Source organism: Myripristis murdjan, chromosome 1 (genome assembly GCF_902150065.1).
Source record: "Myripristis murdjan chromosome 1, fMyrMur1.1, whole genome shotgun sequence".
Classification (NCBI taxonomy): domain Eukaryota; kingdom Metazoa; phylum Chordata; class Actinopteri; order Holocentriformes; family Holocentridae; genus Myripristis; species Myripristis murdjan.
Genome location: NC_043980.1, coordinates 16,665,894 through 16,688,446, shown reverse-complemented (window position 1 = coordinate 16,688,446; position 22,553 = coordinate 16,665,894). Strand labels below are relative to the sequence as shown.

The following is a 22,553-nucleotide window of genomic DNA, read 5'->3' as shown; positions in this document are numbered from 1 at the left end:
TGCGCTGTGTCGCCGGACCGGAACGCAGCCACTCCTCCTCACAGAAAGTCTCCTCACCTACACTGTAAATGTACATACTCGAGTTTATTATTATGTGTATATTATTAGGACACGAAAAAAGATTTGGCGCTCACAGACACGTGTAGCACTTGTTATAAGACTTCAATTTTAGCCCACAACTGCGAGGACGCAGCCTAATGCCATCCCTGTAATTTTGATCAGCAGCAACTGTCTTTTAGCTACACAAATCGTAGTGATGTATTCGGTGTTTACATTATTTTCCTGTGCAGTTATCCTGGAGCACATGAGGGGCTGAGTGTGCACTTATCACATGTTACAGAGAGGAGTGGCACCGACGAGCAGCAGCGGCTCTGTAAGTTAAACTGGGAGGGTCGCCTGTGACTTTCTGCAAACATGGCTGCCCAAGATGAACTCAGTAAGTTTCTCTCTGCGTTATCAGTGATTCATTGTAGCTCAGGTGTTGTTTGTGTCCTTACCTGGCAAAACGACTCTGTTAAACCGGTCTGGCTTACTGTAATAAGTACAACATGTGCGAAATAGCGATGTAGGTTTATTTCAAGGCTACCGCAGGAGCATTAGCATAGACAGCTAGTCAGCTAGCTAGCTTGGCATGCTAACGTCAGAAGGCCGTTTGCTCAGTCATGGTCCAAATGAAAGTATCACGTATAACACATTATGCTGTTATAACCCAGGTGTGGATTTTACAGCTGGAAGTTTAGAGGCTGTAGACTTCATTTGACACGATGTCATTGGTGATTAAAGCTAATAGTGTGGCAGAGAAGCGATCAAATACATGGACAGTCTGCCTGTTAGCTAACTGTGAATGAGCCATGCCAGGGCTGGGGTGATGGTTGCAGCATTACAGCAGCTGACAGTCTTTATCAGCCAAACCAGAGCAACATGCTTGGTTTATTGTCAACTTTTGATTCAAGTGTTACCCCTCCTTTTCGCCACACTTACTTTAATTTGGTATATTTCACATCTTGGTTATAAAGCTGACCATCTCACCAACCGGTTTGTAGTGGCACTCCCTTATGAATGATAGGAAGCTGCTGTCATATCAAGGGTGGGAATCCGCATTTTTTTTTTTTTTTTTTTTTTTTTTTTTAACTTGTAGGGTCAGGGTGTAGTATTCATTTGTAGAGCATGGTAGAAACTGCATAATGAATGGGGAATAAATGCTCGTCCAACGGCCATGTGTTTAATTCCTTTTGTACTTGACAGATCAACTGGAACGCGTGTTCCTTCGCTTGGGCCATGCAGAGACAGATGAGCAACTGCAGGACATCATATCTAAGTTCTTACCCCCTGTGCTCCTCAAACTCTCCAGTGTTCAAGAGGGTGTGCGGAAAAAGGTAGGATTGATGTCTGAAATCTCTGTGGCTTAAATGAGTCAGTAATCCTGAAGCCTGTGCTGTACCTGGTCCTCATATGCAGTAGAATAAATCCATAATCTCAGAGCCTCTCCCTGAGCAAATAAATGTACAGGCATATATTCATATCTGTCAACCTTAAGCTGAAGTTCACTCATTGTTTTAATGAAATTAACCTAATCTCTTTATTGTTCACACTTGTGGAAAGTTGCCTATGGCTTCACAAGTTGGTTAAAAACACATCACAGTAGATCACAAAAAGATAGTTGTTCCTAAAAGATGCTTTACCTCAAGATTTGGAGCTGCATAAAGCTAAAGTTATTGTCTCCATGGTTTTCATGGAGACTCACCTCCTCCCAATAAAACGATGCTCACTGATCCTCAATTTATCATTATTTTCGTGCCAGCAAGGCTTGGTCTCTTGTGTAATTACATTAACTGGTAGGGCGAAATGTCTTGATATCGATATTATACGGACGATTACTGGTGTTTTCACAAAATTTACACAAAGAGATAATTGATAAACAAAAGTAATTAGTGTCATGTGGATATGATGATCAAGTAGATAGAGACAAAAAAACAGAACATCCAGAGCAGACAACTTTGTTCAGGAAACACATATGCCGTATCACTAAATCCAGGTATCTAAAATTTCAGACGATATCTAGTCACATATCACAGGATCAATGTAATATCAATATACTGCCCAGCCGTATTGACTGGCTCCTCTGTGCACCTCTGTGGCTTTTCTGCTAGGTGATGGAGTTGCTGGTCCACCTGAACAAGAGGATAAAGAGCCGACCTAAGATCCAGTTACCAGTAGAAACTCTGCTGGTGCAGTACCAGGATCCTGCAGCCGCGTCCTTTGTTACGGTAACTATTTAATTTTAATTCATTCATTCTAGATCAGTTAATGCTAGAAGTGTACTAAACATTGGACATGTACTACAGCTGTTTGTCCTCCTCCTAAATATAAACTCAGCCCCACGGTTGAGCTAGTGTCATGTGCAGTGTTATTTACGTTTTATCACTCAATCATTTCAGGGCATGTGCAATGTATTCCATTGCTGTTACTATTTGAATCATTTTACTTAAACTCTGAACTGCTTCATGTGTTACTATGTGTTTGTGGTTTTGAGTATATATGATGTGTGCTTTCAGTCCAAGACAGATTTAGCCCAGGCTACAATAAAGTATTATAATTGTAAGAGTAGAGTAATTTCAAATTAGTAGACAGATGAGGTGCCCCTTCAGAATACATTGCAAAGTTGGTTATGCCGCAAATTTCAAGCTCTAGTCTAACCCTAGAGTGAAAGGCATCTCCACTTAACTAATCTGTCTTTGGCTGGATCTGTCTCTAAGGGTGTGGTTTTGTTTCCTGCGTGAAGGATTATATTATAATTTGTGACTTTTTTCCCCTCTCTCTCGATGAGCCCATGCTTACATTTAAAAGATACCTCACAATATGAGTCATAATCTGAACTCAGTTTGGTTTTTATTTTCATAGTGCCGTTTATGTGGCCTTGTCAGTGACCGCTGAATCACGGATCAGTACTTCTATTCATAGAAATTTTATGAGCAGTGATCTGTAACCCGAGGCGGGGATGGTGATCAGTTTTTTTTGTCATTGTTCTAGAATTTCACCATCATCTACATCAAAATGGGCTACCCTCGTCTGGAGGTAGGAAAACAGTGCGAGTTGGCCCCGACCCTACTCACTGCCATGGAGGGCAAGCCGCAGCCACAGCAGGACAGGTGAGGGGACACACGCACGCATACACATACGCAAACAATAGGATACTCATCATCTTTACTGTTATTACAGTACCTGATTGAAAGAAGGGTTGCATTCAATCGATAAAGTAATCCACTCATACTACGTTAGCACTCATGATTCACGTTGATGTTATCTATTTCTTATTGTGTGATCATTTTCTAATTCCTCTCTCTCTTCTCACAGCCTGATGCATCTGCTGATCCCTACTCTCTATCATATGAAGTACCCTGCTGACGCCTCCAAAAATGCTTCCCCGTTTATCCTAATAGAGAGGCCAAAGACAGTGCAGCTGCTCTTGGAGTTCATGTTAGATGTCCTACTGATGCCCTACGGGTGTGTTTCTAGATTTTTTATTGGGTATTGTAAGACCAGTGGCTGGCTCATAATGGTCTAAGTAAACTACAATGAATGGAATGTATTTGTGCTGGTTTGAATAGAACAAATGGAAACCGTAAGGGAAGCTAGCAGCTACTCAAGCTACTGGGTGCTTTCATCCAGGTCAGTGAAGTTGTATAAAAGAGACCAGTGGAGCAGGACACTCTTATTGAGATGTATCCTGAAACCCTGTCAGAATTATAGTCTGTAAATTATGTCTGACCTTGGACTACTTCAACACTAGGCTTTTAAGTATTTGAATGAAGCCCCTGACTTGTTATTTTGGCTTCCCTAGGTTTGTGCTGAATGAATCCCCCACCCGCCCTGCTCCCTCCTCTCTTCAGGGAGGCTCTGGGGCTGGGACAGTGGCAGCATCCGGCCAGGGTCTCCCCCAGCCTCCCCCAGGGATGAGTGTGTATGCTGCAAAGAGGGTGATTGGGGAGGCTCAGTGGAGCGCTGAACAGCTAGAACAGGTACATAGCAGAGAGGGTGGCTGTTTTTTTTTTTTTTTTTTTGTTTTGTCAGTATGAGCAGATTTGTGTTATTCTGTGTGCTGCATAAAGCTCAACTCTAGCCCAAAAATTTGAATCCAGCTCAACATAGAATGAAAAACATCTGCATTAAACAGAGCTTTTTGTGAGCCCACACCCATCTTAATATTTAAATTGTGTTTTACATATAAATAAATAGCTACTTTAAAGTTTGTCTGTGTCATTCCTTAATCTTGTGTTTAAAGGCCCTTAAGATGGGTTTTGCATATGGTTGAATGGTTATACATTCTGTTTTGCATTTGCATGTCCTCAGTAGATAAAGGTTATTTATTCATGTGTCTGTCTTTACCAGTGTAAGTTGGGCATTGTGAAGTTCATTGAGGCACAGCAAGTCCCAGAGGTGGAGACGGTGGTGCACCTGGTAGTGGCATCCAGTGATACCCGACACAGCGTAGCCACCGCGGCCGATCTAGAGCTGAAGAGCAAACAGAGGTAAAGTTCTAGGTTCATATCATTCCATCCTTCCTGTCACTTACTACTATACATTTTTTGAAACACTGAGATTCAATTAACATAATATTTTTAAAATGAGAGGTAGGAGGAGGTAAATGATGCTGATTTGGGATTTTGTTCCTAAACTATCTCCGACTGGGAAAGTCATTCTGAGACCGTGGTCATGAAACCTCAGAGATGATTATCAAAATACAGTGGTCCTCTACCTTGTCTGAGAAGTTTTATAAATACAGGTGTAAGACATTCCATGTTTCTTCCTTGCTTGTAAAATTGTTGATGTTTTGTTATCTCCCAGCATCATTGATTGGAACAATCCTCTGATCATCAACAAGATGTACAAGGTGTACCTGGGGGACATTCCTCTTAAAACGAAGGTTCGCAAATTCAGAGTTTGCCAATTTCAAATTTAGCCCATTAAAAAGTTGAACTTTCGGGCACTGAGGAACATGTGTTTCTCCTAGGGAGTCACAGTAAAACAAGAGCTTAAGCACGAGCCAGTGAGCACTAGAGTCAAACTGAAGATCCTGCCACACCTTCTACGATCACGCCTCGCTGCAGAGTGCTTTCCTGCTAATATCCAGGTAGGGTGAATGTGCATGCATTACTGTGAAACCTAAATAGGCTTCATATCATATCATTTTAAGTGGGGAATCCATATGAATCTTTAATTTAAGATCAGGCTTAATCTAGGCTAAAAATGTTGCTTCATTTTACTCGTATTTAACTGTCTCATAAACGTTCTCCCTTGTATAATATCTCTCTGTGGTTCTGTGTGTCCTCTCAAGGTTGTGTATGATGGTCTGTTTGGAGCCAACACCAACAACAAACTGCTGTCTCTCACTTTGCAGTTTGTCCATCACATCTGCATGGTGTAAGCTGATTTTTTCCTTATCTGGTAGTATCCAGGATAATAAGTTTCATCACAAAGTAGTTGTTGGTTTTTGAAATGTAACATTTGGGTGATTTCTCATTATTAGATGTCCTGACACCAATAAACCTCTGGGGCTAATGCTGCTCAACGGTCTTACCAAGCTCATCAATGAATACAAGGAGGTAAAACTGCAAATAACTGCACATATTTATTTCATTATTTTATTGTTCGGTACTTGATTTTATAGCTTTTGAACATGTTTCCTTGCAGGATCCTAAGTTGCTATGTGTTGCATACTCAGCTGTGGGGAAGTTATCCAGGTATTATTGAAATTCTAATGCTCTTTTTCTTTAAATTTGCCGGCTTACTGTGGAATTTTCTAATAAAATATGTTTCATATTTCTAGCCGCATGCCACAACTATTCACAAAGGACATAGCATTGGTACAGCAGTTTTTTGAGTCCATGTGCAAGGTAAGTTAAAGATACCTTTCAAGAATGTAGCATAATTATATGCCACAGGGAAAATACTCAAAAATTACAATCAAAGCTTATTAGATTATATTATATAAACCAACCTTATTCATCTGCTGTAAAGATTTGGTTTAAGGACAATGAAGTGACTAATAGTGACTCTTTCAAATGGCTGTGTTAACGTCTCCAGGAGGAGGCTGACGTTCGTCTGGCCATTCAAGAGGCTTTGTCTATGATGGTAGGAGCCTATGCCAACCTACAAGGTGCACTCCTCAACCTGATGGAGGCCCTGGTGGCAGCATATATAGGAAAGGTAGGCATAAAGTCCAAATGTCATGGTAAAACTTATCTGGGAAAAGTAGGTTTTGAAAAAAATTGGCTAAAAACACAGTTGGGAGTGGTTTTTGATTTACCTCATTTGACAAGTAAAATTAAGCATATCTTTAATCAAACAGCCCTGACAGCTACTTAAAGCGCATGTTGTAAGTGATGTTAGGAACACTTTGGGTCTATTGAATGTTTTTGAAAAATAAAATAATTCAACATTAATATAACAGCCAATATTTTGTGATAATGAATCACTGCCAGTGTCACTAACCGCTAGTGATATGATAGTTGATTTGTTGCTGATGACTCTGTGTTTGTGTGTTTTATTTTTATCTCGGTCAGCCGGAGGTACAGGTTCGTCAGGTGGCCATGAAATTTGCCAGCACAGTATTTGCCCCTGATCACGTGCCCTCAAGATACCTGCTGCTATTGGCTGCTGGAGACCCGTAAGTCCCAAAACTCTACTTTATAGTGGAGAGGAAAGTAAAACATTAATACACTGTGTTTTAGCAACCTTTTAAAACACCTGCCTTTATCTATTTAATATATAAATTATTGTCACATCTAAAATGAGGGAGTTGTGCTTCCTTTCTGTGTTCTAGGAGGGAAGAGGTGTGTGGGGAGGCCCAGAGGGTGCTGAGGGCTTTCCCTACCAAGAGCTCAGAGAAGGAAGGATCAAAACCAATGCCCTCCTTTCCTGACATGGTGGTCTACATCCAGGAGAAGGTGAAGTCCTGGTTAAATTTGCCATCATTTTACATTCTGTTCATGCAGTGCATTCAGTCGTATTCCACCCAGGTTAAGAGCTGGCCAGTGGAATAATTTAGCTCACAGATATGCTGGAAGCCTTTCCTTGAATTTGAACCACCCCTAGAGCAACCACTGTGTCTGTAAAGAAATAGTCCTCACCCTGTCAGGCATCGTTTCAAGTAACCAGTTGTTTTTGCTAGATAATATAATGGACGTCCATTTTGTTTCTTGTCACCATCAGGCAGCTCAGAGGATGAAGACTCCAGCCAAGTACATTGTTGGAACTTCAGCTCTTCCTTTCAACCCGTCTGCATATGGAGAGGTAAAAAAAAAAAAAAATCAGTGATCCATACATTACATCCTTTAACCTTGATACAAACTGATTTTGTGTATTCAGTTTGCCTTTGTCGGGAAGGAAGTTGCTTTGTTAAACCGCTTCTGCTTACCCTGGATTAATGTCCATTTCACATTTTCTATTTCCTCACTGTGTTCTCCCAGATTGTGCTCTACCTGAGGATGTGTCTAGCCCACAGTGCAGGGGCGATGCCCATGTCCAAGAGCCTGGCAGACATGCAGGATGATGCGCCAGCCATCGGCCGCTATGTCCACACACTGCTGAACTCTGACTCTCAACCTTCAGGGTCAAAGGGTAGCGATGCCAATCCTGTGCATGTCTACATGGACCTGCTGCAGCAGCTGCTCTCTGCTGTCGGAGGTGAGAGGAGCAAATCTCTCATTCACTTAACACCATTATTCTAGTGGGTGGAAACAGGGCTCCAAGGTTACTTTGATACTTTTTAATAGACGGCTTTGGTTGTTTTAGTATTATCTAAGATTAATCACTATGAATGACTCAACCTTGACTTACACACTTTGATGCATCAGTCAGTTATTAAACTTCAAGTAGCCTGAAGCATTTATTGTGTAAAAATGTGAACATATGAAGCCATTTGAGACTGTGATTAAGGAATATACAATTAAGTTTGCTTGGACTTGAATTCATTCCATTGTAAACATTGTCACATTAATCAGTGCGTTCATGCATAAGTCATTGCTTTGTGTTATCCAGGGAATTCAGATTTATTACACTTGACTGATAATCTCCTAACAGGAATCCCAGTCATGTACTGTCTTCTGGAAGTGGTATCTGTTTGCCCAGAGAAACTAGCTCCCAGATTTGTTGACAAAATTGACTGGATTAAGGTGAGTATTTTCTTTTGTTTGTTTGTTTGTTTCTTTCTTTCTTCATAAAAGTTATTTATGTTGTGCTTATTTCCTTTTGACATGATTGTGGCCATTTCCAGTCATTCTTTCCCAATTCTATGCACACAATCTTTAGCATGGCTAGTGCGCAAGTGCGATTTAAAAAAAAAAAAAAAAAAAAAAAAAGATTTCCTGATGTTGATGTAAAGCAAACACTGTAAAATCCTATATCCAAGAAGTTAAAATAAAATTGTATGTGTCTGACATGGCCACAGGTGTCAAGAAATAGTCACTGTGGTGAAGCATCATACTATCCTAGCATACTGGCCTAGATGACGCCATTATAACTCTTTTTTCCATGTTCTCTGCACTGCTGAGGTGCATCTTAAACTCACTGGAAAACTCAGCAGCACCAATGCAAAATATATCCAGGGTAGGGAGATTTGTACACTGGCCTACACCATGTGCTGACTCATCAGTATGAAAAATATCAACAAGCAACAACTGGGTGAACTATTTGTCCAATCACCACAAAGGCTCAGCTGTCCTGTGATGTTTTAAAGCTGTGGCACTGGTTCAGATTACACTACACCTGTCAGTGCAGTCAGTTGTAATGGCAGATGCTTCCTGTCTCTCCAGAGTCTGATGAACACAAACAAGGAAGACATGAGGGAACTAGCAGCGCAGCTGTATGCTGTGGTGGTTTCCACCATGTCTGGCAATGAGCTGAAGACTGCTGTCCAGAACCTTGTCAAAATCACCAAAGACAACCATGTATGCCACTTTGCCCCTAGTTCTTAATAGGGCACAATATTTGACTGATACACAACATTTTAACTTTATAACCTGAAATATGTGCATGTTAAAGACCACTTGTACTAATTTATGTACTAAACTGTCCCAGTATACCTCATTCAACTTTTTATTGGATTTGTTGAACCACAGAGCCCTGAGACCCAGCATGGTGCCATTTTGGCTCTGGGCTATATGGTGGGAAGGTACATGTGCAAGAGGAAAGCTGTCACCTCTAGTGATACTGCCCACAACCTGGAGCAACAAATGAGCACCAAGCCCCAGGAGGATGATGAACTTGTTGCCATGGCCACCAAGACAGTTGGTATGCATGCATACTGAATTTCCTGTAATTCAATTGAATTCTTTGACTCTGTTAGTTCTTTGGGTAAAATAAATAATGTTATTTCCAGTTACAGTTACCCAAATACAGTAACCTTGCATCAAGTTGATGTAATGAAAACGATTACATAGAGATTGACCAATAATGATTTTTAATGGCGAATACTGATTATTAGTAACTAAGGATGCCAATAGCTGATATTTAGGGCTGATATCTATTTGTAGTTAATCTGAAAATTGCAGTGTCATAATGTACATTGTTAGAAATGCCAACACAAAACTTGCTTTGAATTAACAAATGATTGATTGATTGATTGATTGATTGATTAATTAATTAATTGATTTACTGACAAAATGCAACAAGCTCCCAGCAGGAAGATATAATTAACAAATAGCTCCTCAAAAACAAGACACTTTTTTCAAAATGCAGCCTTTTGGCTGCGGGCACTTCATGTATTTGTAAGTAGTGCAGGTCACTGGAATTACAGCTTAGATGTGGTGTTTTCATCTTTCTTTAAAACTACATTAATTGGCTGTCTAACTGGCTGGGACCACCCCCATGATCTCCACTATTACCCTGTTGTACCTTACATCTTCCCTCCATTATTGTAATCTCTTAACATAGTAAAGTTCGTCCTTTTGATTTGCCGATATAAAACTGCCTGTGGTAACAAAATGTAATGTAAAGAAATTATGCATACTGTATGTTTGCATGTGTGCAGGTTCCTTCCTGGATAGCAGTAGTGCATTGCTCGCGGTAGCAGCATGTACAGCTCTGGGAGAAATTGGACGAAATGGGACCCTGCTGATCCCTGCAGAAGGTGAGGGCTTCACCAAACTGTCCACTGTGGAGAACCTGCTGGCTCGCATCCCTTCTGGCAAGGAGAGCACCAAGGTAACCTGGGACATGGCAGATATCCATGTTGCTGTTTTGAGATTCTGTGCAGTGATAACAAGCTTGTTTATTATAACAATAATGTTAATTCTGTTTGGAGATCAACATTTCATCAGTGTGTACATAAGGTAAAATGACAAGGGTTATGTAAAAATAATTTTAACTTACTCCCTCCATCAAAATTATATTATGTATGTTTATGGGTCTATCCATGCATGTGATTCAGATGAAGGAGCGATCAATCCAGACCTTGGGCTACCTGCCAGTGGGCGATGGGGACTTCCCTCACCAGAAGAAACTGCTGCAGGGACTCATGGACTCTGTGGAGGTATGAAACACACTGACTGACTGAAAGCAGTGTACAAGCCTGAGATATTTGGTACAATATGCCCTCTGTATTGAGTCAGCACGCCTTTCCCTTTGTCAATCTTATTCATTCAATCTTATTATTTCCCCTCCTCTCTCAGGCCAAGCAGGTGGAGCTGCAGTTCACAGTAGGAGAGGCCATCACCAGTGCTGCCATAGGCACCGTCTCTGGAGCCGCCAGAGACCCATGGACCTGCACTGAGGATCAGTTCAGCCCACCATACAGTAAGGCCTGGTGCACACAAAGATTCATGAGCATGCTTCCTAGCCCCTTTCACAAATGAGTACTGTACGATCAATTTTACTGATACAGGCAGCAGTTTCTGTTGTTAAACAAGACATGCCTTTCTGCTATTATACCATAAAGCTACCAATCACACAGCACTGAAAATACCATTAAATTCCTCTGTCGTCAATTCACAGAAATTATGTCTAACCTTTGCGCTGGATTCTGCTGGCAAATCTCTTCATCTGCCCAGACACTGTTTTTTAATTTTAATTTTAATTTTTTTTTTTTTTTTTTTTTTTTTTGGACATTTTTGACATTTTGGTATATAGTAGTTTGTTGTTCCCTCTTATGTGTGGCCTTTACAAAAGCTTATCAGGCCATCTGTTTTACAGCCACTGTGTGCCGGTGTTGTTCCGCTTCCTTTAATGTGAGGGCATGCCTCACACATATGGTCTTTATGGAAAATTACTGGTGATGTTATTACCCCTTGAGCCATAAATTGGGCGTAGCTGATTTTCTGACATTTCGACTCTGGCTGCCATTCACACATGGCCCTTATCCCAGCAAATTAGCAGAATAGGCTGCATGTGTGAAGGTGGCTGATGATTCCATTTGGATTTTTATCCTTTTTAGACATGCAGAAAAATTGGATTTGAGCTGCCTGTATGAACATAGATGTTAGTCAACAACAAGTTAACTCAATGTACGCAGTGTGTACATGGTCAGTTAAATTCCAGCCCACCCTTTTAATCTTTACACTCTCTGCTTTGCCCTGTCAGATATAAAAAACAATGACGTCGTTCCCTGGGTCCTCAATGCTATCCTGTCCAAGTACATACCCAGCCAGAACCCACACGTCCGACAGGCAGCCTGCATCTGGCTCCTCTCCTTGGTCAAGAAAATCGGCCAGCACAAGGAAATCAAGGTGACTGGCTGGGTGCCAGGGGTTCAGAATTAGAAATGTCCAGGTGTAACAATACAAGGGTTGAACTGTGTGACATCCAAGAGTCAGTTCACACAAACACTTTATCTTCCTTTTGTTGTTGCCGGGGAATATTGTCTTCATATGGACACCAGATTAGAAAAAAATGTAAAGCCTCCTGTAATTTCAGTGTAGATTACCTTGTATTTTGTGTCCTTGTGTAGGAAAGGGGATTAATTATGTATTTTGTCATATCACAATTTGTATTTGCAATAATTGTTATACTGTCTCTTCTCCAGTCTCACCTGAAAGAGATTCAGACAGCGTTCATCTCCATTCTCTCAGACCCTGATGGTGAGTTGAGAGTCCAGTCTCACTCACTTCTCTTTGTTAGATTGATATACTTACAACATTTATTATATGAATTATTCAAATGTGGTTGTGGGTCCCTGCAGTATTACTAAAGGAATAATCTTCTTTCTTTCTCTCTGTCTTTGCCACCCAACCTTCTTTCTGTTCTTTGGTTCAGAGTTGAGTCAAGATGTGGCATCAAAAGGCCTCGGCCTGGTCTATGAGATGGGAGGAGAGAGTGATCAGCAAGAACTGGTGTCCACCCTGGTGGAGACACTGATGACTGGAAAAAGGTGACAGCTGGGTGGAAGAGAAAATAGAGCATGAGCAAGAATAATCTCTTTAGTGCAATGAAAGAAGACCAAAACCCTAAAAAACAGTATTATGTTTTAATGTATTGTTTTTGGTTTTTTTTTAATCTTTTCTTATAGAGTGAAGCATGCTGTCTCAGAAGACACACAAGTGTTCCAACCAGATACTTTGGGGAAAGCACCTGATGGGTAAATTGTATCTCACTGCAATTACATGTGTCCTCTCTTTTGTTACTTTTTCAAATGTAATGACATATGTTTATTAAGTGGCAGTTTTAATAGAAATATAACCATCAAATAGGAACCAAGCTTAAATTCTGCAACTGAGTGAGTTCAATGTGCACAAATTGACCCTCGTTTCCCCCTGGCAGCCATGGACTGTCCACATACAAGGAGCTGTGCTCATTAGCCAGTGACCTGAACCAACCAGATCTCGTCTACAAGTTTATGAACCTGGCCAATCACCACGCCATGTGGAACTCCCGCAAGGTAGAGTTTTAGCATCACCATACAACAGGAGTATGAAGTGATGTGTCACTGAGTGTTCCTGACAGTCTGTCAAAATACTTTTGGCCATTCTGAATTGAGGAGAGCATAGAGAGAGGGGCTGCAGGCCTTTAACTGCTCAGCCAGTATTGCTGAAAATATCCTCAAATTAAAGGTGACAGTCAGTACTTTAACCTCAGTTATTGTGTCATATCTAATACATTAGAGTGCCATGCCAAAGCTTGTCACTAGCCAAATATTGGTGAGCACTTCACTCGTCTCTTCATGTCTGGCTTCTCTTCTTTTCTCTCTCACTCTCTCTCTCTGATAATACATTTCATTTGTATAGCACTTTTCTCGGTTCTCAAAAACACTTCACAGTAAAATCACATGAAATAAACAATATCACCAAAAAAAATATAAAATAGATAAATTAAAACAAGTAGAGAAATTTAACAACAATGACTTAATTAAAAATGGAGGCAGTGAGAAGCATGGAGGGAGGGAGTCGGGAAGATGAATTTTTCCCCATTCATCTCTCCTCTCCTCTCGCAGGGAGCAGCTTTTGGGTTCCACATCATAGCAGCCAAGGCCGGGGAGCAGCTGGCTCCATACCTTCCCCAGCTCGTGCCCCGTCTCTACCGCTACCAGTTTGACCCCAACTTGGGCATTCGTCAGGCCATGACCAGCATCTGGGACGCCCTGGTCACTGACAAGACCCTGGTAGGAGCCGATACACGTACAGTGTGTACATACATAGACCTACATGTAAATAACTGACATTAGAGGTGTGTGTGTGTGTGTGTGTGTGTGTGTGTGTGCTTGTGTGTTTCAGGTGGATAAGTATCTTAAGGAGATCCTGCAGGATGTCATCTCCAACTTGACCAGTAACACCTGGAGAGTGCGAGAATCCAGGTACAGCAATAGCATACAGCCATCCTACATCAGCTGTGTATAAAATCAAAATGACTCCTAAGACTTTCATCATAGTATCAGTATTCACCAACTTATGTAGCCGGAGCATTGCAACTTGTAGGACTCTTAAAAAAAAAGCTCTAAAGAAATCCCCTTATCTCCATAGGTTGTGTTTTACTTGTTTGTACTTTGACCCTTATTCAAATGTTGGACTCATAGTAACTTGCTCTGTTCATCAACTAAATGCCTATATTGCACTGTGTAAGTCTACAGTTTGATTGATAAACTCATTTTCCACCCAGCTGCCTGGCGCTGAATGACTTGATCCGTGGTCGCCAGGCTGATGACCTCATCGACCACTTGGCAGAAATGTGGGAGACACTATTCAGAGTCCTCGATGACATCAAGGTGTGCAGGATGTACCAATATGAATCCAAGTTGCTTTTATTTAATAAGTATAACAAATGTGGAAGGAATCAGATTTGGTTCATTGGTTGTGGCACATGACGAGAGTTTATACAACACAGGATAGATGCACAAGATACCAGATGAAATATGACAGGACGCCACATGTTGTGCAGACAAGATGTACTATGTGGCAGTAGATTAAACATAAAAATAACTACACATTCAATGCCAGTTTTTTTCTCCATTACAAAGACCAGTTGATATGTGGAATATTACAGGGATTCTGTTACATGATCTCATCTTGTGACAGCTGGCTCAGGTTTCATTTTTCTTTTCACGATTTTAAATCAGAACTCTGACCATGTCGTCATGGTTGCGTTTCAGGAATCTGTGAGGAAGGCTGCAGACCTGACACTGAAAACGCTCAGCAAGGTAAGACTGCGTGTCCTAAGAGTCGCCTCTGTGTATGTGTTTGTATTTGTTGGTGTGTGCGTGCGTGCATGTCCAAGTGCTTGTCCCTCGACACTCTCTCTCTCTGTCCAGGTGTGTACTCGTATGTGTGAGTCTACAGGCACTGCAGCCCAGAGAACTGTAGCGGTACTCTTACCAACCCTGCTGGACAAAGGCATCGTTAGCAATGTGTCAGAGGTCCGCTCACTCAGGTAAAGCTTCCCTCCATTTGTGTTTTTGTAGTCATAACTGTTGTATTTGTCTTGCTGTGTGATGTTGTTCTTAAATCGCCCATACTGAGATGGTTTTTATCTGTCGCTCTGAGCCAAATGCTGCATTCACATTTTGGCAGCATGCAGTCAACAGTAAAGCAAGTGTTGATTGTTTTCTGAAGGAGAATGATTTAAAACAATGTTTGCTCAAAGAACTGGCTACCATGCCTGCAGTAAGAACTTGAAAGTTGAATTATACCAATGTTTGCCTTCAACTACGGTAATGAAGTTAAACCAGATTTTGAGCAAAGTGGATGCGTGTCCAACAAAGATAAAGTTGCCAATAAGCAAGAACTTTCTTCTTCTGCCAGTTTTGGAGCTGAACTGCCAAATTTGGTTTGGCTGGACAATTCCAATGCCCCGCTTAGCTTCCAATTCATTTACAGCGTGAATCTTTTTTTTTTTTTTTTTTTTTTTTTTTTGAAAAATTTATGACTCTAAAATAAACAATCACATAATGCAGTTTAGCAAGTAGGTTTCATTGTATCAGTTTGTATGGCTAACATCCGGGAGTGCGGTCCAATATGGCTCTTGTTTTTTCTCAGGCTGTAATGTGAATGCAGCATGATTGTCTGCCTTGTCCTTTCCCATTCAGTCTATGTCTTATTTCCCACCAGTATCCAGACTCTGGTGAAGGTTAGTAAGACAGCGGGTGCCAGACTGAAGCCTCACGCCTCGCGGCTCATTCCTGCCCTGCTGGAGGCCCTGAGCACCCTGGAACCTCAGGTCCTCAACTACCTCAGTCTTAGAGCGACAGAGCAGGAAAAGGTAACCTCACTTTGTCATCAGTTTTGTCCACCAGCTATATAGGATGTAATTTTTGTCAGAAGTCTCCATGCATTATGTTGTTATGTTGGGGCGGCGTGGCTCAGGAGGTAGAGCGGTCGTCCGATAACGGAGGGTTCCCGGTTCGATCCCTGGCTCCTCCAGAGTGTGTCGAACTGTCCTTGAGCAAGATACTGAACCCCTCCCTGCTCCTGATGGACAGATGGGCAGCTGGCATGCCTTGCATGGCAGCCTCTGCCATCAGTGTGTGAATGTGTGTGTGAATGGGTGAATGTGAGGCAAAAACATTGTAAAGCGCTTTGAGTGGTCGTTAGACTAGAAAAGCGCTATAGAAATGCAGTCCATTTACCATTTATTTGTTTTTGGGTTTTTTTCCCCTCTTCAGAGTGCAATGGACGCTGCCAGGCTGAGTGCTGCTAAGTCGTCCCCCATGATGGAGACTATTAACATGGTAACATGTTGTTGTTTTTAATGACAGGCAAAATGCATACAATGTTAAGAGGTTTTATCTAGTTTAGGATGTTGGTCCATAAACTTGTCACATGGACAAAAGCAAGAAAAACAAGTGCAGCTGGTCTTTCTCTTTCTCACTACACAATCTGCATAAATATGACGATTCAGTGTTGATCATGTTAAGCTGTTTTTTGTTTTTGTGGAATACCTTAAATTGAAAGATTCTTCAGTAGGAGTCAGTTGTTGTTTTTCAGTTGTTATGAGGTAGTTTCTGATTTTTGGGCAAAACCTTACAAAACATGAAGAGGAAATAAGTCCCATCTGTTTTTAAGTGTTTTTTAAGCGTATATCCTGTATGTTTTTTTGCCCAGTGTCTGCAGCACCTGGATGTTTCTGTGCTGGGAGAGCTGGTTCCCAGGCTTTGTGAGTTACTCAAGAGTGGAGTTGGCCTGGGCACCAAGGTAAACACACAGATAGATTTTCTTTCTTTGTCAGTCAATGGCTAATGATTTGCTCCACCTTTTTTTTTTTACATTCTGTTTTCACTTTCTTTTTTACTTACAGCTTCCCATATGTTGCCCTTTGTCTCCCTATTTTGTGTAAAATATGTGTGCCAGTATCATGTTAATTCCTTTGTATTCAGTTTTGTCTCTTCTTTCTCTGCAGGGTGGCTGTGCTACTGTAATTGTTTCCCTCACAGTGCAGTGCCCCCAAGACCTCACCCCATACTCAGGTACAGCACAAGTATATGTTAACACAAGTGACACAAGTTGTGTATTCTAGTAATGTTTTTACTGCATGCTGCAAGTGAGCAGATGACAGTGGAGTGGTGTGTTTGATTTTACCAGGTAAACTGATGAGCGCCCTGCTGAATGGCATCCATGACCGGAGCAGTGTGGTGCAGAAAGCCTACGCCTTTGCTCTGGGGCATCTAGTCAGGGTAGGCGTGAGTTATGACAAATTGACAGGTTGTTCTCATGGTTCAGGAACTCGTTATCATTCCCAGGTATCATAACAACATGTTTTTTTTGCCCCACCAGACAGCAAAGGACAGCAGTGTAGAGAAACTACTACTGAAGCTCAGCACCTGGTACCTGGAGAAAGAGGGTGAGACAACGGGAAAAACACACTCCCCTCCCTGACTGAATGGGAATGAGAGAAAACAGTGCATTCTGACTAATCCTTTCCCTGAACCATCTGCTCGCTCTCTTTCTCTTTCTGTTCTTTCCCTCTCTCTCTCTCCCTCACAGAGCCAGTGTATAAGTCATCATGTGCTCTGACGGTGCATGCCATCAGTCACTATAGTCCTGATGTCCTGAAGGGCCATGCAGGGGTGGCACTGCCCTTGGCTTTCCTAGGCATGCACCAGGCTCCAGGTCCTGATGAGGAGAAGGGAGAGAGCCACGATGCCACACTGTGGTCTGAGGTGTGGCAGGAGAATGTCCCGGGTGAGGAACACAGTTACATTATAAATATGAAGAAGTTTTGTGCCAAAATGAGGTATCTGTTATTTGAAAAGTGACACAAACTCTTGACATCATTGATAGAAAAGAACTCAAAACCTGTTGTGGTCATTTCTAAAGAATACTAAGTAACTAATCAAGTGATTTCATAAAATTAAAACATGTTTTTATAGACAGCGCTTCAGTGCTTTTGGAGTAGACTGACTCATATGTTGAAACATTTTTTTATACATGAAAATGCTATGCATAAATGTGTCCACAGAGATATATGGACTGCATGCAGCATTACATTTACTTGAGAAATGTCAAGAAAAACATACAACCCTATCATAAAATTGACATGTATTACCATTATGACAGCGTGACCTTTTTATTATTTGAACTTTACATGGATACCAGGGAGCTTCGGAGGCATTAGGCTCTATATGACAGAGCTGATCGCTATTACACAGAAGGCACTGCAGTCCCAGTCCTGGAAGATGAAGGCTCAAGGTGCAGCTGCCATGGCAACTGTTGCCAAGGAACAGACGGGCTCGTTGGTGGCACCACACCTTGGCTTGGTGCTAACAGCTTTAATGCAGGGATTGTCTGGACGCACATGGGCTGGCAAGGTAATGAAAATTGGAAAAAAAGAAAAGAAAAGAAAAGAAAACAAGGAAAAAACTGCCTTATTCTAAATCTCTGTTGACTGAAGTGTTGACAAATACAGTCTTTATGTGGAGCTGATTGTGGAGTCATTTTTTCCTTGGTTTAAGTATAATTTCCTAAGACCAGCAGCTATTGTTTTCATTGCATATGACTGTAAAAATACAGCTGCAGAATATACAATAAATGGGAGGGAATGCATTAACTTAAAGGAAATAACTGTTAAAAAGAGAAGTTTGATTGCTGGTTCCTTCTGTTTTCTGAAGGTATTGTTCTTTCTGACACATTCACATTTTAGCATTGTGTTTTCTCACAGCAGTTCTTTGTTTTCTTCCAGGAGGAACTATTGAAAGCCATTGGATCAGTGGTGTCCAAATGCAGGTGTGGCCTCTCATAGTAGTTTTATTAAAGTCAAATTTTCACACATTTGTTTGCCTTCTTGGATGTTTTGCTCCTTCCTTTCTGACACTGTCACCTTCCCTCTCTCTGGCTTTAGCGCGGAGCTGCAGAAGCCTTGCTCGGGCCAGCCCACCATCTCTGAGGTGCTGGAGGTGGTGTTGAAGGAGTGCCGTAAGGAGAGCCTGGTTTACAAGATGGCTGCCTTGCGCTGTGCTGGAGATGTGCTCCACAGCAGCCAGGAGGACCGGTTCAGTGACATGACTGACATCCTCTTCCCTCTCATCAAAAAAGTAAGATGACTGTGGCTATAAACATACTCCATTTAGCATGTTGAGGAACATTTTAATGGTGGTCGGTCTAACTTCTTAATTCCCCAACAGAACTGCCCAGAGAGCAGTGGTGCATCTCCGAGGTCGCTGGACGACGATGATGATGATGATGGAGATGTGAAGGACAAAGAGCTGCGGACAGAAGCTTTGCTCTGTGCCTTTGAGACTCTTGGAAAGGCCTGGCCGAGGAACCCAGAGACCCAGGGTGAGTTACTCCTGGTCCTAGAAAAGACAAAACCTGGGCTAAAGGGTGCACAGCTCAAGTTACCTGACTCTGAAACTAAATAACCTTTAATCACATTGTTTACACTGGACACATATTTGTATCCCCTTTATATGGTGAAACATAACAATCGTAGACACGAGTTAAGCCTAATATTGATAATTAATTATAGACAATATTTTACAGATGTTATAGAGGTAGAAAATCATAGTTTTCCTGTGCTCAAGTGGCTGAAGTTGAACACTACTGGACTTCCAGCCTCACCCAAATTTGCAATGCAGTGCCAGAGGCTTTCAGGGCCACATTTATGGCGCTTTTCCACTAGCACCTACTCGGCTCGACTCGGCTCAACTCTACTCAGTTTGTAAGGTTTTCCATTCGGTGGTGGTACCTGGTAACAGGTGCTGTTTTAGTACCTACTCGGCCGGGGTTCCAAGAGAGCTGAGTTGAGCCAAAAATGTGACATAAAAAACAGAGTGCAGGCCACTGATGGGACAGGGAGCGACGATACATGAGGGGGACTTCTTCACAATAACCAAACCCGTGATTTAAAAAAAAAAAAAAAAAAAAACTGGAAAGCTGGAAAATGGCAAGAAAACCGGTACCATGATCAAATGAAGAGGTGGAGACTTTTCTGTGCTTGGTGGCGGACCAAAGAATCCAGAGGGAGCTGGACGGTGCGCTGCCTTGCTATGATGACTCCACCCACGATGAGGTGGTACTCAATTGTAATGGAAAACGACCGAAACCGAGTCGAGCTTAGTAGAGCCGAGTAGGTGCTGGTGGAAAAGCGCCATTAGTGTATAGAATCTGATCCAAACAGAAATGCGTGCCTGATGTTGACTGGATCTATTTAGTAAGTTTGGTTGCCATGTCCCAATTGTAGTTTTCTTTGTAATCTTGTTATCCATCAAGCCAGAGTCTATAAACAGGATTTAGATTTAGATTTAGTTTGGGAACACTGTGATCAAGATAAGGAATTGTGAGCACTATCATGTGGTTAAGTCCACCTCAAATGAGCCCTCAGTGGCTACAGTGCCATGAGATTCAATGTCTCTCTGACCAGCAGACCTAAAAATACGGTTAGCTGCTGAGCATCTCCATCTCCATCCCCCTATCACACAGACTGTTTTTTTTTTTTCACTTGCTCTCCACCTGACTTAATCACTGTCAGTCTGTTTCAGTACTTTGTGAAAGCTTGTATCTGTAAAATAAGTAAAAATGGTAAAAAAAAAAAATAAATAAAAAAAAACCTAAATACACTAAATAATTGCGATACTTAAAGAGTTTCTGTCTATGTAGCCCGTTTCCAGGTGGAGGTTTGCTGTCTGATGTGCGACAAGCTCAAGCTGAGCACCTGGAGAGTCCAGCTTGCTGTTTTACAGTCTATGAAGGCATACTTCCAGGGGTAAGGATCAGACAGACACAGCATGTCTGATTCACCAGTGTTTTCTCTTAATTACTGCATTGAAGTTAATCTTTTGTGGATTAAGGGCCTTGAATTAATCTAGTTTGATCGATATGTGCTCACACCATTCCTTCCATTGTACTTGAGTTATTAAGGGTTTTTTTTCTCTGCAGGTTATTGCTGCTAGAGAAGGGTCATCAAGACTTTGATGCACTGTCCCAGATCCTCACAGAGACCTGTGCTGCTCTCACATACCCTCTAGGTAAGATAAGACCCTACCTAACCACTGTATTGTAATCCAAGCTGCATTGATTTCATTACATTGTATGACATTGTGTTTTTATCCAGAAAACAAGAGTTACTCGTCTGTGAGGACAGAAGCCCTGTCAGTTGTTGAGCTGTTGGTGAAAAGAACTGGAGGTAAGTATTCACTCCTGTTGTAATATAATATTAAACTGTATAGAATGTAATATCCTGGTCTACAGTTGTAATTGACTGAGCTGAGGTCAGAGTCAGTATAAAAACTCAGTAAACACAGTTTTGACTGGTTGTGTTTAGTAATTTTAATGTGCTTGCTGAATGAAAATCACAACTAATGCTACATATATGCTGGTTATCAGTTAGTGAAAGAATAAATGGTGAAAAATATATAGACATGAAGCAGCAAAATGCCAGCTGTCTCTGTATTTGGCCTTGGTCAGAGCTTGATACCAGAGATCTGACATTGGTGTCACTGTTAATAAAATGTCCATGTGTGATTGTGCAGAGAGCGAGCAGTGGGAGTGTGTGTCTGTGAAGAGCCGGGAGCAGCTCCAGCGTTCCCTGTCCACACTGCAGTCAGACAGCAGGCCTGACCTGAGGGAAAAGGCCCAGGAGCTGCGCAGACACATCCAGAGCCAGCCTTGAGCACGCACACGCACGCACCCACACACACCTCGCCTAGCCAGCCAAATACATACACTCATAAAACAAGCCATTTCAGAGCACACAGGAACACAATATCAACTTATTTCTACTTCTTTAAGAGGGGGAAAAAAACATACATATACTATTACACTCCACTGTCTGACCCCTTTTATACAGCTGGTTTCTCTTCTACAGATATTCACTAATCTGTCATTTCATAATATAAATATATTACCTGCGGGCTTTGAAGCTGGCTTGTGCAAGAGAACTGCTCCATTCAAGTGAAGTGACTGATGTAAGCTGACAGCTGACAGAAAAAGATCATGTCTTGAAAAGACTACAGTATCACGTCAACCTGCTCTGAGACAGTGATGAGGAGCAAGGTGAAGACTATTGTAACATGTCAACAGTTTTATTTGGTTCATTCAGGTGGACACTAATGATAATAATAATAAATGCCATATAAACCAGTGTGTTGGGTTTGTGAACACTGTACACCTGTTTCCCCAAATGGGGACTTTTACTACTGTTGTGGGTTTTCCTACTCATTACATATAAGAGTAGCAGGCACTAGTTTGCTTTTTTTCTTGGATGTGGACATTCGTCCAGTACTCCACCACTACTGTTACATGGGTGAAAGAGCACATATATAGGCAAATCCCACACATTTAAAATTCAGTGATGAGGCAGTGGGGAAAATATTGAACCTGGACCTGGACCTCTCTTCCCAATTACAAAGTGAATGGGGTATAAAACAGCCTATTTTCACAAGTCTTGGAAAAGGAAACTGTGAAGTTGAAAGGGACACGTTAGTTCTTGTCTGAATTTGTCCCCAAATGAAATAAAACTACCCTGTGAACTTTGACAAGTGACACGTTTTTTGTCTTACAAAATACAGGATGGGGTAATGATGCCTTATAGAGCTATAACTGGCAGTATAACACTACAACACCCTACACGAAAAAACTACAATCTCCACAAACTCAAAAATTAACACTAATCTGGTGACTCACTTAAACTGTGTGTAA

General features: G+C 41.6%; 1 protein-coding gene across 1 annotated transcript; it reads left to right on the top strand.

Annotated features, from left to right (window-relative positions):
* Positions 1-414: 414 nt before the first annotated feature.
* Positions 415-22,390, top strand: ecpas (Ecm29 proteasome adaptor and scaffold). The gene is made up of 49 exons (XM_030054589.1): positions 415-436; positions 1,246-1,376; positions 2,151-2,267; positions 3,031-3,149; positions 3,355-3,504; positions 3,842-4,019; positions 4,390-4,529; positions 4,846-4,924; positions 5,012-5,131; positions 5,336-5,421; positions 5,528-5,603; positions 5,692-5,741; positions 5,828-5,894; positions 6,085-6,207; positions 6,564-6,667; positions 6,824-6,947; positions 7,213-7,293; positions 7,470-7,686; positions 8,083-8,174; positions 8,814-8,948; positions 9,120-9,291; positions 10,031-10,203; positions 10,430-10,531; positions 10,671-10,794; positions 11,578-11,723; positions 12,020-12,074; positions 12,250-12,364; positions 12,503-12,571; positions 12,754-12,871; positions 13,424-13,591; positions 13,704-13,783; positions 14,086-14,191; positions 14,576-14,623; positions 14,735-14,853; positions 15,531-15,681; positions 16,085-16,150; positions 16,524-16,613; positions 16,819-16,885; positions 17,001-17,092; positions 17,193-17,259; positions 17,403-17,600; positions 18,015-18,226; positions 18,598-18,641; positions 18,757-18,949; positions 19,040-19,193; positions 20,514-20,619; positions 20,793-20,881; positions 20,968-21,039; positions 21,386-22,390. The coding sequence occupies exons 1-49, from the start codon at positions 415-417 to the stop codon at positions 21,523-21,525; spliced, it is 5,547 nt and encodes a 1,848-aa protein (XP_029910449.1). The 3' UTR covers positions 21,526-22,390.
* Positions 22,391-22,553: the final 163 nt, after the last annotated feature.

Excerpts from the sequence above, each read along its gene's own strand:
- ecpas (XM_030054589.1), top strand. The coding sequence starts at position 415 with ATGGCTGCCCAAGATGAACTCA. Across the intron at positions 3,150-3,354 it reads CCGCAGCCACAGCAGGACAG|CCTGATGCATCTGCTGATCC; the intron begins GTGAGGGGACAC and ends CTCTTCTCACAG. Across the intron at positions 10,795-11,577 it reads TCAGTTCAGCCCACCATACA|ATATAAAAAACAATGACGTC; the intron begins GTAAGGCCTGGT and ends TTGCCCTGTCAG.